Here is a 16,456-nt window from a genome sequence, read left to right as displayed (position 1 = left end):
GGTCTCTGTGAGCTGTTACGGAGCCCAAATAACAGAAAAGCAGCAAGACACTGAATTGTTATGGTTCTTATGACTAAGTTTATAATGTTTTTAAATAAGGACATTTTCACCGTTTACACACTCACATAATTTCTGCATTCACAGTTTCTTGCTATGATACATGGTGTGTTTTTGTGATTTTATAAAAACGTGGCTGCTAGTGGGTTTTGGGGTTCAGATGGGTATTTTTGAATTAATAAAAACATACAGCCATAAGAAAATTTATGTTCCTCCCTGAAAATAAAATAGAAACCAGAAGTCCTTCTCCAGTGCTTACATTTTTTTTTGACATTCTTCCCCCATTTTGCACAACCACCACCCCTCTCATAAATAACGAACAGACCCTAGAAATAAAAGACAGTAAAACTGGAGTCAAATGTCCAATAAAAACATTACCCGAGTTACAGAATATCAAAATCCAACTTAAAAGCTCCTTCTGTTGCATAACAAACACAGAGCACTAAAACATTTTATTGATGCTATTCATTATCCGTGCAACCAATAACCATGACATTGACAAAATGCATCAAATCATCATGAATTGAATCTTTGAAATGACATCGAAGGTTTGGTAGGCCTGAGTATATTGACTAGTAGTCGTTTTACATGAATGTATGATGTCTGCTCTGAGACCTGTATGAGTAAGTCCAAATATGTCCCCTCAAAAACCCAGAATGGAGGATTTTCATCAAGCCCCTTATCCATGTTAGGTGAACTGTTTTGCCAACAACAATAATAAGATGTAGCAATACACACACACACACACACACACACACATATATATGTATGTATGTATATCTCATGGGCGATTTGCAGTGGCTAAAGAAAATTACATCAACATTTCATATACAATAACTGCTGCTGCAGTGTGCTTTGCAATGACAATTTAATTACTTTGTTATGTTTTCCCAACTTGTTTACAGTATTTTGTCTACCCTCCGTACATGCATGACTTAAATTCATCTATTTTTCATTTGCAACATTGCAATTGTAAAAAAAAGTTCATTTCATTTTGTAAGTGGTTTATCTTATAACAAAATAACTTAAATGTCTCACATTCAATACAAACGCACATTATCACAAAAATGTAAAAACGGTAAAAGTTGGTCACCAGACAGACAATTATATACCTAAGTAGTTGTTTGTGTCTACAATGTGAAAATATTTTAATAAAGGTGTGCATTCCCATATTTTATTGGTATGCTGAGGAAGTAAATCATTTGAATACCGAAAACTGTTATTGAAATACTAACCATCCGCTGCAGATGAGGCTAAATAGTCTGTGGTCTGGAAAGATTCTTCGCCTGTTGATTCATAGGGGATCTGCCGACATCAGTCGTGTTTGTAACTGGCATTTCCTCCAGCCTACGGCCAGTTCTTTTGTGGCGAGAACAAGCCTTCCTTATGCTTCTCACTGAGCTCATCCGTCCATCCATCTATCTACCCCTATCTCCCTCACTTTCCCTCGTCCTGCCTGTCCTGTCTCTCGCTCCCTCGCTCTGACACATACAGCACAAGAGCGCTCACACTCGGGGAGTCATGTTCTCATGACTGAACATGATTGACTCAGTGAATAAGGCATTAAAAACACACTCACTGTGGCCGAGCAGCAGCTATAGATCACTGGGCAACAGCTTTGAAACACAATGACGGGATTCAAAGTGCCTCTGGCGATGGCTATCTGCCATCTGGTCAGATCTTTGATACACAAAGTAGGACGCTTGTTGAAGCGCTCGGCGTGTTGTTTGTGACTAGCAGGTTTGCAATTTGTGACAGATCACACATCAGAATAACGTCAACAACAAGCACAAGACAAGCTGCAGTAGATGCACTTGCACAATGATGCTTTAACAAAAGGCAATATTGATATCAATGTACTTCTTTGCATATATGCAGGCTGAGATTCAGTGTGTTGACTGACAGCAGTGAGAGGACGCTCTCTGTAACCAGCAGGGCACAGCTGACAAACTGATGACAGGAGGTCCATCGCAGAGTGAAATGACGTCTTCCAAAACAGTGTAATATCATTTAGAGGCTCCAGCGATACATTTGATCGCATAGCAACACCCTGAATGGCAACAGCTCAGAGTGGCAGGAATGAAAAAAAAAAACTTGGTCTGCTCAGAGAGGGCCGGCCAAGTGCTGTGAAACACCAGCCAAGACGAGACAATTAATGTACTTCACCAGCCATTTTGGCAAATAACAAGCCATTGTGTAGTGAGTTCTTCCTCTGGTCCCCAAAAAGGCTCTGTGGATGGTTACGTGCTAGGGGGGATTTTGTGACACACCTGCCTCCAAATCAGGTGAGTTTTCTCTCCTAGCGCGGGTCCGTGCGCTCAGATGAGTGAAAGCAGAAGAAGAGTGTCAGACAAACACTCGTCTATCCAGCAGCCACTGACAGAACAACCTGGAGAGTTATACTGCGGTCCACATTTCCCTTTTCTATTAATCGTGCTTCATCCGCTCTCATGTTCAGGGATCGCCTCCCCCACTGGCTGAGTGTCAGCAGCGTGGGTGAGTGTTTGGAGTGGGATGGAGATAGACACAGTTGGGATCATGTCAGAAGGTGCCATTTGGCTATTTTCAGTGCTGCATGCTGGTAAAACCCTCCTAGACTTGACCTAAAAATAAAAAAAAGAAAACAGAAAGTCACACTCTGAACAGTGTTCTTGTATTCTGTCTTCTGTGACAGATGCATTTCCAAAGCGGAAATCATTACATTAGGTCATAACGGAGCCTCAAAGTACTGCTGAATATTTAATGAGCACTTGTTAACTTTACAAGAATTGACTTCCTGGAAGTGGTCAAGAAAATGAAGGCACATTATCATGTGAGCTTCAGGATGACCCGCAGAAACCAAAAGGCACAAGAGACAATAAAGCTGATGGAACATTTACAATCAAGGACGGTATTTTTAGATGGGGGCTCTTAGGATCCTCATAATATTACAAAACCCAGGAGAACGAGTGCATTTTCAAGTAAATGCAATCTGCAATATACAGTACACCCAAGATATCATTCCCTCTGAATAACTAATTGTGAAATGGCTCCCAGCTGAATTTTTCATTCTTGAAGAGCCGGAAGGCCGTGCTAAAAGTCTCAGAAAGGGCAATAAGTGCTCATTGTGGTACGCCTTTTGAGTTTGACAGTAGTGCCCTTTTAAACATAAATGCAATTATCTGCCTGAATGGAGTGATAACTCTTTCCAATATACTCAATAAAGGAGCCAAAAGGAGCTTTTACAACAGCCGGAAATTGTATAAAATAAAAAATTTTAAACAAACGTCTGCAGTCATGCCAGCAGCTTTGTTAGGGGTCGACCAAAAATGTTTTTTCAGGGCCAATAACGATTCCGATTATTATTGGTTAATGAGGCACAACTGCTAAGTTGACTATCGAGCAGGTAGCGAAAGTTTGGATGCAATAACTGAGCGCAGGGCCCTTTGACCTTCTAACGTAAGTCATGTAGGTCGAAATAAAATCTAAAATGCATTATACTCAGCGAGCAATTTAAAAACGTTGTGAGAACAATACAATGCAATCAATGCAATGTTTTAGTAAGGTTTTCAGCTGCAAGTTTTCTTTTAGTTCCCAGAACGTTCTTCTTTAAGTTTGGGTAACATTCTCGATAAACATCATCACAATGTTAAAATGTTTTTTAGTGTTAACGTATCACATTACATTTTATTTTAATAAATCTCAGGCCTCAATAATATGTTCTGAATTTTACTTTGAAACCATTTTCCTTTGTTCTCATGTAACATTGTGGCAACATTTTATAAAAGAACGTATGACCTCTCAAATGTTGCAGTTGTAACATTACGTCTTAGTCAGTATTTAACCTTATAGGAACATTATTTGAAATGACAAACATCCTTAAAACGTTTTTTGAACATTAGATTTAAGTGTTTTCTTTAAAACATTATCACAACTTGAAGGTAATGTTAGGCAATGTTGTGGGAACAGGAGTGAATGGCGATGTCTCTCAGCTGTTCACCTGTTTTTGGATCACTGAAACGCATGTAAATAACATGTATAACCAGGCTGTATGTTATTTATGGGGATTTGTTTCTCAGATTACGTTGCAGATAGTACAGCACGATCCTGACAAGATGGTGCTCCCATCCAAAACCATTACTCAGCATAACATCAACTTCATATTCAATACCTTTTTAATTTGGATTTTAATTGAACTTTACTTATTTATCTATTGACTATTCTTTAAATACATTATAGTCTGTTTCACAGTTTACCTACTTCATATATCATTTTATCATATTTATTTATTATTTTACTTCGTTATCTTGCCATTTAACTCTTATTTACAGCTTAAGTATATTACTTTTTATCTTTTATTACTACTACTACCATTTTATCTATTTATTTGTTTATTTACTTTTTTTAAAAATATCTTTCTATTTATAGGTTTAATTCTGACTCTGGTGTTTCTTCACTTAAGGTTAAGTCTTCATTGGTTTTACCTTAAAGAGCACTTTATGTCACAGTCTGTTTGTATGAAATGTACTATACAAATAAAGTCTGATTGACTGATTGATTGATATTGAACAAATTAAAAATTTGAGGTTAAAAAATTCAGAAAACAGCAAAACTATGACCATTCGGCCTGCTCAATGATCATTTTTACAAATACGTCTCTCTTGGTTCAATTTCTTACCATCCACACTACGATAACAACACAAGCTGTGAAGGGGATGAGAGCCAGAAGCAAGGGAGTTCTCTTCGACCAGCTGTACTCACGGCCCTCCTCCTGACCTCCTGGAAGAAAGAAATATTATTGAAAAATTTCCAGACTACAGTTACGGCTTAGAAATCTGATATGCCAATCCTCTTGGTCTTTATTTATGGAACAAGTAGTAAGGATTCTGGTTGTTCTGTCACTCAAAAACACTCACTTTGGTTCCCTTTTGAGATGTCAAGGCCTTAGAACTACTCTAACAAGACCTAGCTGCATTATATTCACATTTAATGCTCATATAATACTTTAATTACTCATATTGGCTGCATTCAACGTTACATATCTGGTTCCTATCCTCAGCTGTGTGTCCTTGACCCCAAATCAATATCTGCCCACTAGTAGGCCACTAAGCTGCCTTAGTTGTTGAGGCAACCATTAAAAATTAAATATGAATGACTGTACCTGGTGTCTGTTGTGGATTAAAACACGGTGGTGGCTTGCACGAGAAGCCGGATGTTCCTTGAGAGGCGGCATGTAAGATGTCTTTGATGTAGTCAAAGTAACGACCTGACATTAAGCTCCCTTCCTGATAGTGACACTGGAAGACTTGCATCGCCGTTTCCTGGGGAATCAGACAACAAGCAATCCCGAAATAACTCAATTATGCAATTAAATGTGCAAAACAGTCTCTGAAAGTCAAAACAAAAATATTACACACTCCTCCTTATTGCTGAGTGCTTGTTTGCACAATTCATCGTGATTACTTACCAGTTCCTCGTGGTCAAAAGTGAAGCGTAAACTCTTCAGCATCGCAATGAAGACAAGGATGTTTTCTTTGTTGGAGGAGATGGCACCAAACATGCTGGCAAGCTTTCGAAGACTTTGCTCCAAAGGATAGATATTCAACACCACCCAGCACGTGCCAGCCTGGAGACGGAGGCATCAAAGGAAAGATCATCCTTTGCTCAAAATGAAATCACATTAATTCTGCTTTCACGTCTTCATACGTACCACTTCTTTGGGAATGTAACTAACAGGAATCTCATAATCAGAGGGGATATTCTGCTTCTATATGGAGATTATGACAGAGAAAGATTTTGTAACATAATATCAGTGATATGTTAACATATGGATGTGATATGTGACTGTGTGACTGTGATATGTATCAAGCCTGTAGCAACTCTCACCAATAATGACAGCTTGCTCACATCATCAGTTATCGGTGTCCCAAATTTTCCGGAGCAGAGATTCAAATTTGTGAATAGACTCAAGAGGAGACAAGGTGCTTTCAAGATCTAAAAAGACAGAAAAACAAGAAAAACTAATGATACAGCATATTTCTAATAAAAAATGTTTAACTTCTATTTAACTGAGGATGCTTTAATGTGTTTCAGCATAATCCTAATTTACATTAATCCAGTAACACTTTCACACCTGGAGGCTGACCCATGAAACCACACTTGACGCCCACAGTCTGCTCAGTAGTACCAGGATCGTATCTTTCACTTTCTCCACCCGCATTTTCTGATGCAAGGTAGGGGTGGGGGTCCTGATTTTTGTTTCTAAACATGCATAGAAAGTACCGGATTTTCCTATAGGTGACATAGACAACCAACCTCCCACCCCAAAAACACTTGACAAAAAAGCAAAGCTTTTCACACATCCTGTATTGTCTTATTGTTTGTTATTTGTTATAGTTGTTTAAAATAAGGATCCAATTTAATGTAGTATTTTGCTTTGTTTTACTTTGTTACCAAGGATGCAGCTGACTTTCTTTAAAAAGAAAAACATTTTCTACTCATTATATCAAATGTCCTCCAGTTTTTATCCAAAGACGAGCTGCAATCCTTAATTGACTACTTGATTAGTAAAACAACAAAATACTACAGCTATTTTGATCAGCTGTAACTTTTGATCGTTTTAAAGCAAAAAATGCCAAATAAATGGTATTTCAACTCAACAAATGTGAATATTTACATTTTTTTTAAAAATAAATAATTAATCAAAGCAAAAATAGGAAGGTCAATAGGAAAAAAATGCTTAGTTGCAGCCCTAACCAGGGGCGTAGGGTTTGTTTCAATATGGGGGGGGGGGGCATGCACATATGAAATGGGTGTTCTCTGCCAACACATTTTGAGCATCACACACTTAATTTCCTGCATTCTAGCAAATTTTTACGCACCGATCGGTGCCTTTTCTGGATCAATTTGTGGTATAAAATTTCATGTTCTAAATAATGAGGGGGGCGTATTCCCTGCGCCCCTTCTGAAAGATTCACCTATGACTTATGGCCTCAACCCAAACTCTCTGGACACTGGATGCATTTTACCCCTGAAGTCATAATAAAAAGGATCCACTTTAACCCCGTTTCAGCACATGGCCAGTTTCCCAGTGGTGATAAGTGGCTGTAATGACCACAACTCACACTAAAGAGATATGATTTTAGATGCAAAATAAGAAATGAGGTCAAAGTTGCCAGGGGGATGGGCAGGAATGTGGTAAGGAATCTTCATTCTGGTAAAATGCTTAGCAGCAGAAAGACGTGCATGCACACCATGAGCACTTGAGCATCTCGATCACTTCATATACTGAGTGAAGGGAAACAGCGTCCATGTGCCCTTCGATTTCACTCCCCCTTTTACAAGGCTGCAGCTCCAGCGGACAAGGAGCACTTACAGTCGACCTCTTAACACATTAATATAACCCTTAGTTAATGCAACAATGATGTAACTCATGAAGAATGTATCCTTAATTATGAGTACTTTAATTTTTCATACTCAACTCTATTTTTAAATGCTACAGAAATATTATTTAACTGTATTTACACTTTTAGTCAACAATTTGTGTACTTTTTTCACTATTAAAAAAATGAATCAAAGTCTCCAGAAATTAAATTGGCTAAATTTCATTTGGATAGATCTGATGTCAAACAATTGTATTTCATTGCAATAATAAAGCTGAAAAGGCACAAAGACTATACAAACAATGTGATAATTTTTTACTCTAAATACAAATATTTTGCTATTTAACAAGCACAACTACAGTGTGTCAGTCTATACACTTACCACACACAACTAGTGTATAAAAGCAAAGAAATTACTTACTGTCTTCCTCATATGGAGCAAGAATCCGTGGCTGCTTTTATCCAGTGCATGAAATCAAAGTGTTTTCAGTTCAAAGACAGAGCTCATTGTGTGTATGTGAGTGATGTCCGAGCGTGTAGTGAAACTTGAAGAGGGGCTGGCAGACTGCTGCTTTCCCTCCAGACAGATTGGTGAAGTCTTTTTGACGCGGTGGAGAGGCCGCCTACAGGCTGAGTCACTGTGTCACACACTGACGCTGTCTGAGACTTTTTCCATAAACTCCCACGGATCAATTTGTTCGTCAAGAGAAAGTGGGCGCTTGTTCTCTAGAGGGAATATTTCACTTAGAATATGTCAAGGTTATTCCCCAAGCTGTTGTTTAGAAAGTGAAAATAAGACAGGAGGTCTTTGTTAATTGTAGAAGGCATGTTGGGGTCCCAAAGTTCACCATTTTATTATTACTACTAAAATATTTTGAGTGTGTGTGCATATATGTACCCCCCCCCCCATGCTTCTTTACACAAATACATGTTTGCCGTTATTGACACATTGCTTGTGTGTTGAGTGTGTTAATGGGTGGAAAGCAAAGTTGCATAATTCTCTTATGACATACTGAGGAAGTAAAAGTCAATATCCTTTAGTGATTTCCATTATCAGATCAATGCCATTCACAAAAAGTGCAATGTGCTTGAAATTCTGAATAGCCTTTGAGATAACTGTTTGTTAGAAAATAGAAACGTACCAATAGTAAGAGTATTTTGGCATAAGGATCTGTATGTATCATTTGAGGAGGATAAATGGGGTTCAAATTTGTAGCAATTCTAGTACAGTGTTGTCGAATTTGGGAAGGTGGAAACACTTGAATCGCAAGACCTGTCAGGTGGCTTGTTTTTACTTTCTTTAAAGTTTGCATCTGTACTGAGGATTAATGCATGTGTTTGTTATTTTATTCATTTATTTTTCAATATATTTTCTTTTTATAAAGCCACACTGGATGGGGAGGGAGGACGGGGTAGGATAAGTTGTATTTGTACACTGGATTGAAAAATAAAAATAAAGATTGCACGTAAAAAAACCCCAATAACAATAGTAAGAATATTTTGTAAATGTAATGTGCTGAAACTAGTGTTACTAACATGTGACCATATGACCTGATTTGAGTAAAGTCACAGTGAAGCAATCGGGGAAAGGAGTACTTTGGAAGTGAAAACGCAACAGGCACTGTGAGCTGAGTCAGGTCGTCTAGAACAGGTCACATCTAAATATAACCCAGACGGCTTAGGACCCTGCAAAACAAAAACACACGGGCTGCAAGCTGGAGTGCTCCAAAGCACATGTTCAGATCAACAGGTGAGACAGACTGATACGACTAACCCAAAAATGCAAAACGTGGTGCTGTGTGAAATGTGACAAATTCCTACTAATGTACTTACACGTGACACCATTAGAAGTCGGGGCGATACTGTGCCAGCAGCCCTCTACTGATAAACAAGTTGCATGCCTGCAGCCGAGGACAAAGCAGAAAATACACACAGATGTCACTTTAACACGTTAAAAGTTACCAGCACATCGTTTAAATTTGTGCAGAAGTCTTTTTTTTATGACTATGAAATTGTCATTGTATCCATTGATATAGAAATGGATGACTTGGATGAGCGGGAAGACATAACTGAGGAACTCATTGAGTTTGCCATTCGAGAGAGCATTCAAGATGGCAACAAGCTGCCATGTTCAACACAAACAAACAGGTGAGAGAGTCCCAAATGCTTTCACTAAAAGGATTATGTGTTGCACTGCCTATTAAAGTACATCTATTATTACTAATTTATTGATTGGGTAGAAAGGACATTCCACAAAAGATTTTTAGATTTTAAAGTCACAGGAAATCCTGAATTAAACAGTAAAAGGGTAATCAATTCGCACACTGACTTTGAAGTTCTATCATTGAGTTTCCAGAGTGAAATCTTTCATTGACCCACTTTTCTCCTTTGGTTCATTAGGAAGGAATCAAACAGTGACGACTTTATGAAGATAATGACGGCCATTCACAAAGGTTATCTTCCTAATACAATCTAAATCACTGAGCAGTTCTAGTTGTACAAAACAGAAGCGTCTACAAATAAACGCAAGCATTTGTTTTTGGGTTTGTGTCTGTGTGCACTCTCTCTGTACTCATTGCATAAATCTGTTTGCTTGTGTGTTGACTCCTGCACGGGTCTTGGTTGTGTCTCCACAGGTGATGTGCATGCTCTGCAGGAGCTGTCAGGTTGTGTGTCAGCCTTCAGAGAGAGCGACGGCGGGGGCCTGCTGCCTCTGCACGCAGCAGCTGTGCAGTCACAGCCAGAGATCCTATATGTGGTGCTGCAGGGTGAGAGCTCAGAGCAACAGGCTAAAGTCTACACGAAAGAGCATCCTACATCTGTAATGTGATTAAACCATTTATGTAGTCATAGTGTGTATATTTTTTAACTTTATCAAACTGTTACTGTTACTTTTTGTGGGCAGTATCAACATCCACAGACCTGACTCTGGAGGAGAAGACAGAAGACGGGGACACGTCTCTGACTCTGGCAGCAGAGGCCGGCCTGGTGGAAAACGTTAAGATGCTGCTGCAGCACGGAGCTTCACCACACAACACCAACAGCAGGAACGAGTCTCCTCTGCTGATAGGTAACAGATGAAAAAGATCGCTGTTAGAGATAGACACATAAAAATGTGGGTTTGAGAGATTCCCGACCCTGTTTTAATGACATAACAAAATATTTTGGGCCAAAACATGATATGCTAATTAAACGTTTTTTTGTTCCTAAACTTAACCACCTATAAACCAAAGCATTATCACAACATAAAATTGAAACATAAAGTTTCAACATTTCCTCTACATATGAAACTTATTAATGTAACACACTCACGGTTTGCAAAAACATACAACACCAACATGTGTTCTTGCAATTAGGTTGGCAGTTTTCATTAGCTTTTAGCTTAAAGCACTGCTGTTTCTAAATGCATCCTCACAGAGCTGCTAGCATGGCAGCAATCTTATTAAAACATCATTATTTATTCATATTAACTCCCTCATGACAAATTAATCCTGCATCACAATGGCTTTTTATCATATCACCTTGTATTTTCTACATATTGTAGCGGTGAGACAGAAATCATACGACATGGTTGTCACCCTCATCATGGGTGGAGCCTTTGTGGAGCAGGTGTGTCTCACTAAGTGGACAGCCACCCATGAAGCTGCAAAGGTGAACAGCATCACATTGAAACTTGCTGATAGAATCAGGCCAAATATTGCATTTTCTCTTAATTTCCTTGCCCTTTATCTTTTGCACCAGGTGGGCTGTCCAGCTATTCTGATGCTGCTGCTTCGACACGGAGCGAAAGTAACTGCCAGAGACGGGCACGGGGTGACACCTCTTGGGATCGCAGCTGAATTTGGCAATGCTGAAGCTTTGGAAATACTCATACAGCATGGTAAAACACCCAAAATACCATGTAATACTTCACATATGTCATGTTTGTGTGTTGAATGAAACCACACACCTACTTTTTTCATTCATCAGCCCTTGTTGTATTTGTCGCTGTGCTCCACTAGGTGGTGATGTGAACGCCCAGGCCAGCAATGGAGACACAGTCCTATATGATGCATCTGGGTCTGGAAACCTGGACTGCGTTCAGCTGCTCCTGCAGCACGGAGCCAACCCCAATGTAGCCAGCTACGCCTTCCAGCTGCCCATCCACAGAGCTGCATATGAGGGATACATACTGTGAGCTGGCCTTGAAGAGCACCCACTCATCTGGAAGCACTAGAAATGGCAATATTCTCATGAGAATGTATCTGAGTTTTGACAGATAATCTGCTTCCAGACAGAAAGAAAATTACAGGACAAATTAACATTCTTTTCCTCCCACTTTGCAGCCCAATTAATCAAACTGCAACATGTCTCTCTCTGCACCTCACAACTCTGCAGTGTTTTCACTGTGATCATCTCCACAAAGAGCCTTCTGTTTATCGCTGTTTTTCAGTTCTCTCGCTGAACACAACTGCAGCTCACACCACAATCTAATGAAAGTTTTGCTCTGTGTCCTGTTTTCTCCTTTTTGCATTTGTTTTTCACTGTTTCTGTCCCTCACTCTGTTGCTGTTTGCCTCCTCCCTCCCATCCACCCACTCTCTGTAGAGTCCTGAGGACTCTCATTCCCATCACCACAAAGAGAGCTATCCGTCTCTCAGGCCAGAACCCCGTCCACTCAGCAGCTGACGGGGGACAGGTTGAGTGTCTGGAGCTGCTTCTTCAGAAAGGATATGATGTCAATGCCTTGCTAGGCACACATATCTCCGGTAGGGCACAGCTAGGTGCTAAACTCTCTCTCACACATGCTCAAAAACAGCCTGTCTTGTCAGTCTTAGATCATAAACTCACCCTAAATGCACCACAGAAAATAGCCTCTGGCTAATTGTACACTGCGATCCTTTCACTACCTCATTTTTTAAATTTTTATATATCTGTAAGTTGATTTTCCTGCTATATTGTGAGAAACGGAAACAAACAGCTTTCTCAAAACTGTTATTTTATAAATGCCTCTTGTAAATAAAAAGCAAAACTACATGCAAACCAATGACACAGTCCATCAAGTGTCAGAGAAAAGTCCTTTCTTAATTTCTTAACTGACCCCTGATAAAATGTAAATCTTGTTGCAGAAAACTATGGAGACCTCAGGAGGACTCCTCTGTTCTTTGCTGTTTCCAACGGGGATTTGACCTGTTCTGAGATATTATTGGCAGCTGGAGCGAGAACTGAACTGGACCCACTACGATGCATCCTGGTGGCTATACGCGCAGAGAGGTGTGTGTACATATGTGTGACTTCTTATACATTATAACTTTCTCCTGCAAAATGTCAAATGAACATAAAATGACCAAAACAAGATTATAAACGACCATGAAGAAGCACAAAAAGAAGACAAAGAGATGCAGAAGAACTGCAAAGACACAAAAAATATCTACAAAAAGTGACGGACACACAAGACACACAAAAATACAAAAACAACTATGAAGAGACACAAAATAACAACAAAGAGACACATAACAACTAGAGAAAGATAACATGATTACAAAGTGACACACAATGACAAAAACCCCACAAAATTATCTCAAAGAGACACAACACAACCATAAAGAGACAAAAAATGAGACATAAAGTTTCAAAGTTGGAAAATTTCAAAGTTAACTCACAGAGACTCAGAATACTACAAAGATACAAAAAATAACCACAGAGACATACAGTGATCACAAAGAGACACAAAATAACCAAAAGCAACACAAAATAATCTGAAAGAGACACACAATGACTACAACGGGACACAAAACTACCAAAAAGAAACATAAATTGGCTACAAATAAATACACAATGACCAAAAATGACATAAATTACCACACAGAGACACAGAATGACGACAAAGAGACAAAAACCACAAAGTCTTTTTCCTTTTAAGCAGAGGTGGCTGGGATTGTTTGAAATGCTCTAAAATGGTCAGTTTAGCTGTTAAGTTTCTATAAATGTATAGTATAAGTGTATATAACAGTATAAATGTATACTGTATACCCCCCTCAGACCCGTTGAGAGGGGTGGGTTGCAGAAGGTGTAGATTGAAAAGCACCCATCCATGTTATTATGTGATTATGGTCCTGTTTTCCAGGTATGAGCTGGTGCAGCTGTTGCTGTCGTACGGAGCAGAGGTCAACTGTTACTTCAGAGTGCTCAGCGACACACTGTTCCCCACGGCCCTGCAGTACAGCCTGAGGGACCCCGTCATGCTGCGACTGCTGCTCAACAACGGATATCAAGCTTACAGGTGCATCCACCGACTGTGACAAATTGTTAAAGATGATTTAACCCTTTGAGACCGAAACAAATTGGTGTAAATTCCTTTAAAAATATGGGGAGAGAGCAAAGAGCAACATAAGATGAAATTACCCAAAAAATAACAAAAGATTGTGACAAAAAAGTACAAGAAAATTACCTGATATAATTAATACACACACACACAAAAAAAATACAGTTAAAAAAGGAAAATACCTAAAAAAGTGCTTAAAAATTCTAAGAATTTTCTGTACCTGAATTTAAAATATGTAATTATGGCAATTATAAATATAGCTATAGTTCATAGTTAGAGCTTTTTTCTTTTTTAAAAAGTTTTTTTTTCTAAATCTACTAATTTCTTGCAATTTGCGAAACATTTCTTACCAAGTTGCTCATTGCCTTTTTTTCCTTCATGTTTTTTTTGGAAAAAAAAAAAGGAACCAATGTTCTCCAGGTTCAAAGATTTGAATACTTGTGGGGACACAAGCAAAGGCGTCTGAAGGGAGCACAAGAAAAATGATGTCGATCCAGGTTTCAGAGGGTTAAATTTCTATTTAAGGTTGCATTCCATGACACTTTAACATTTCATCTCTGCAACACTGTCTGTGATAGGTGTTTCCATTGTTGCCATGGTTACAATGAAGAAATTGATAGCAGCTGGACTGACCTCCATAACCAAGCCTACCAGATTTACAGGCAACCTGGCGTCATCTCAGTTAAGAGTCTTTTATACTGCTGTAGACTCCATGATAATAATACAGTCAGATCACCAAGTGTCCAATCTGTGGACCAATTAGCTAAACATAATACAATAAATTACATCACTGACTTTTTTCTCCTTCAGTTCTGTGAGTTTGTATCGGTGTCGTGGCTCACACATCTGCTTGGCAGTATTGTAAGGATGCTCCTGGACTACGTCGGCAACATCAGCATCTGTCCCACCCTCAGACGCATCCTGCAGAAGAGACCGGAGTGGGATGAGATATCTGACATACTGAGTAAAACTAGATTATTTTGTACTTTAAAAAAATATCCATGATAATAGGCCCACTGGATATTTAGGAATGTTTTATGTAACTTTGTGTGTTTGCAGGCAAGCCACGGTCTCTGCAGCACTTGTGTCGACTAGTAATCAGAGATCACATGAGCCTCAAGACACTGAATGACCCGAAAGCTGTGGCTGCTGTCCCTTATCCTCCGAGACTAAAGAAGTACTTGACCTACAGAGAGTACGACCCGTATGGTGACCTGCCCTCTACGTGAAACACACTTTATTTAAACCTGTGTGAATGACACACTAATAAAAAACACCAGACATTCTCGCTTGGTAACTCTAGCCAAATTGGAATATATTTTCTTCTTTTAAAGTGCTTTTGTATTTTATTTATGTTTTGTATGTTATGAGTTGGAGTGCCTTGTGGTGTGTCACTGTGACCGTCTTTTGGATTAGACAAAATAAGATGAAAATTTCCTCGCAGGCTTTAAATTGAAATTCCTGTTTTCTCTATGGAGTCTGATTAGTTTGCATTGACATATCACGTTCGAGCTCCTTTTTCTAATAAATATTGGAACAGTAAGCAATGAAATCCATTCTAGTTTACCCCTGAACAGATGCACTACGTTATATTTTGCACAAAAACCGACAATTTCTGTGTTGCCCTGCTGCTGTCTTTCTGTTTGCATCTCCTATAGATGTCTCTCAGCTCTTAAATGCGCCGTACACCCACACAAGTGTTTTCATTTCTCGCTAATTAGACCTCTGCTCAGGGAGAAATTTGGCACAGATTTCTTTGAAGTCACCAAACTACATCAGCCACTCAGAATGATTTAAGTGTGAGCTGTCCCCGCCCTAAGGTGCAACAGATTGTGAGAGAAATGTCAATCAACGTCCTCAGAAGAGGTCTGATCATGCAGGCTGAGTGAAAACACCTGTGTGGGTGGAAAACAGTACTCTCACTTTGTGCTGCCTTTAAGTGTCCATATACTGTATACTAAATATCAGGTTTGGAAAATAGTAATGTTGCTTTAATAAAACATTGATTTGTTAGATTTTTTTGTAATAAACAATTACAGTTTAAAAAGGTTTTGCAACCTGTGAGAATGTTTTGGATTTGAATGCAGTGTTGACTGACCATAACTGAAATCATCAAGTGTTTTTCTTCTCTTTGTGCGTTAATACAACTTGTAGGCTGAGCCTGACTGAGCGTGTAACCGCAACTTGTCACTCAACAGCAGATTAGCACAGCCAGACCTATGAGCTGTTTACAAGCCTTTGATAATATCAACGTAATTCCTGTCCTTTTTCATTACGTTCTCTGCGCCAGACTGAAAGATTATTACGCTGATGATGATCTGCTGATGTGTTTGTATGTGGGAGTGTGAGAGATACAAGCGTAGCCTCACAGTAGGTTTGCATGCTATGACTTCCATTTGAGTAAATCGGCTCTAAAAAAGAGAAAAATAAAAACACCACAAAAAAAAGAAAGAATAAAAACAACAATTAACTTACTACTGAGGTCAAGCTACTTTAGAGAGCAAATCCTGTGATGCAACAACTTTTCCTCTTGTATTACTGCACACTAGTCTATTGACATCATTCTGGTCCCACATTTTGTTATTCATTTGAAAGGTCAAAAGTGGAAGCCTTTAAACAAGAGTCCACAGTCACAAAAGCAGCTCTATGAGTCTGTACTTTAAAGGGACAGTTCACCCACAAATCAAAAATACATATTTTTCCTCTTACCTATAGTGCTATTTATCAATCTACGT

The 16,456-nt window shown here is 39.0% G+C and overlaps 2 protein-coding genes across 5 annotated transcripts; one reads left to right on the top strand and one right to left on the bottom strand.

Annotated features, from left to right (window-relative positions):
* Positions 1–44: 44 nt before the first annotated feature.
* Positions 45–11,497, bottom strand: LOC121963677 (uncharacterized). 4 transcript variants are annotated; one of them, XM_088072722.1, is made up of 9 exons: positions 11,368–11,497; positions 10,341–10,478; positions 9,252–9,319; positions 5,923–6,030; positions 5,747–5,803; positions 5,504–5,662; positions 5,198–5,357; positions 4,715–4,815; positions 45–2,660 (listed from the first exon to the last, which is right to left on the bottom strand). In XM_088072722.1, the coding sequence occupies exons 3-9, from the start codon at positions 9,261–9,263 to the stop codon at positions 2,496–2,498; spliced, it is 762 nt and encodes a 253-aa protein (XP_087928848.1). In that variant the 5' UTR covers positions 9,264–9,319; positions 10,341–10,478; positions 11,368–11,497; the 3' UTR covers positions 45–2,495. The 4 variants fall into 4 exon arrangements, with proteins under 4 accessions (XP_087928848.1, XP_087928846.1, XP_087928847.1 ...); XM_088072720.1 differs by having other exon boundaries at positions 10,341–10,481; positions 11,372–11,497; XM_088072721.1 differs by having other exon boundaries at positions 11,372–11,497.
* asb15b (ankyrin repeat and SOCS box containing 15b) lies at positions 8,968–16,028 on the top strand. The gene is made up of 14 exons (XM_042511363.2): positions 8,968–9,168; positions 9,455–9,566; positions 9,819–9,871; positions 10,055–10,186; positions 10,324–10,488; positions 10,963–11,069; positions 11,160–11,298; positions 11,420–11,591; positions 12,005–12,165; positions 12,526–12,670; positions 13,524–13,679; positions 14,300–14,402; positions 14,532–14,685; positions 14,781–16,028. The coding sequence occupies exons 1-14, from the start codon at positions 9,153–9,155 to the stop codon at positions 14,948–14,950; spliced, it is 1,785 nt and encodes a 594-aa protein (XP_042367297.2). The 5' UTR covers positions 8,968–9,152; the 3' UTR covers positions 14,951–16,028.
* Positions 16,029–16,456: the final 428 nt, after the last annotated feature.

Source organism: Plectropomus leopardus, chromosome 22 (genome assembly GCF_026936395.1).
Source record: "Plectropomus leopardus strain MGB_pleo_1.0 chromosome 22, ASM2693639v1, whole genome shotgun sequence".
Taxonomy (NCBI): Eukaryota; Metazoa; Chordata; class Actinopteri; order Perciformes; family Serranidae; genus Plectropomus; species Plectropomus leopardus.
This window is presented reverse-complemented; position numbering and strand designations above follow the sequence as displayed.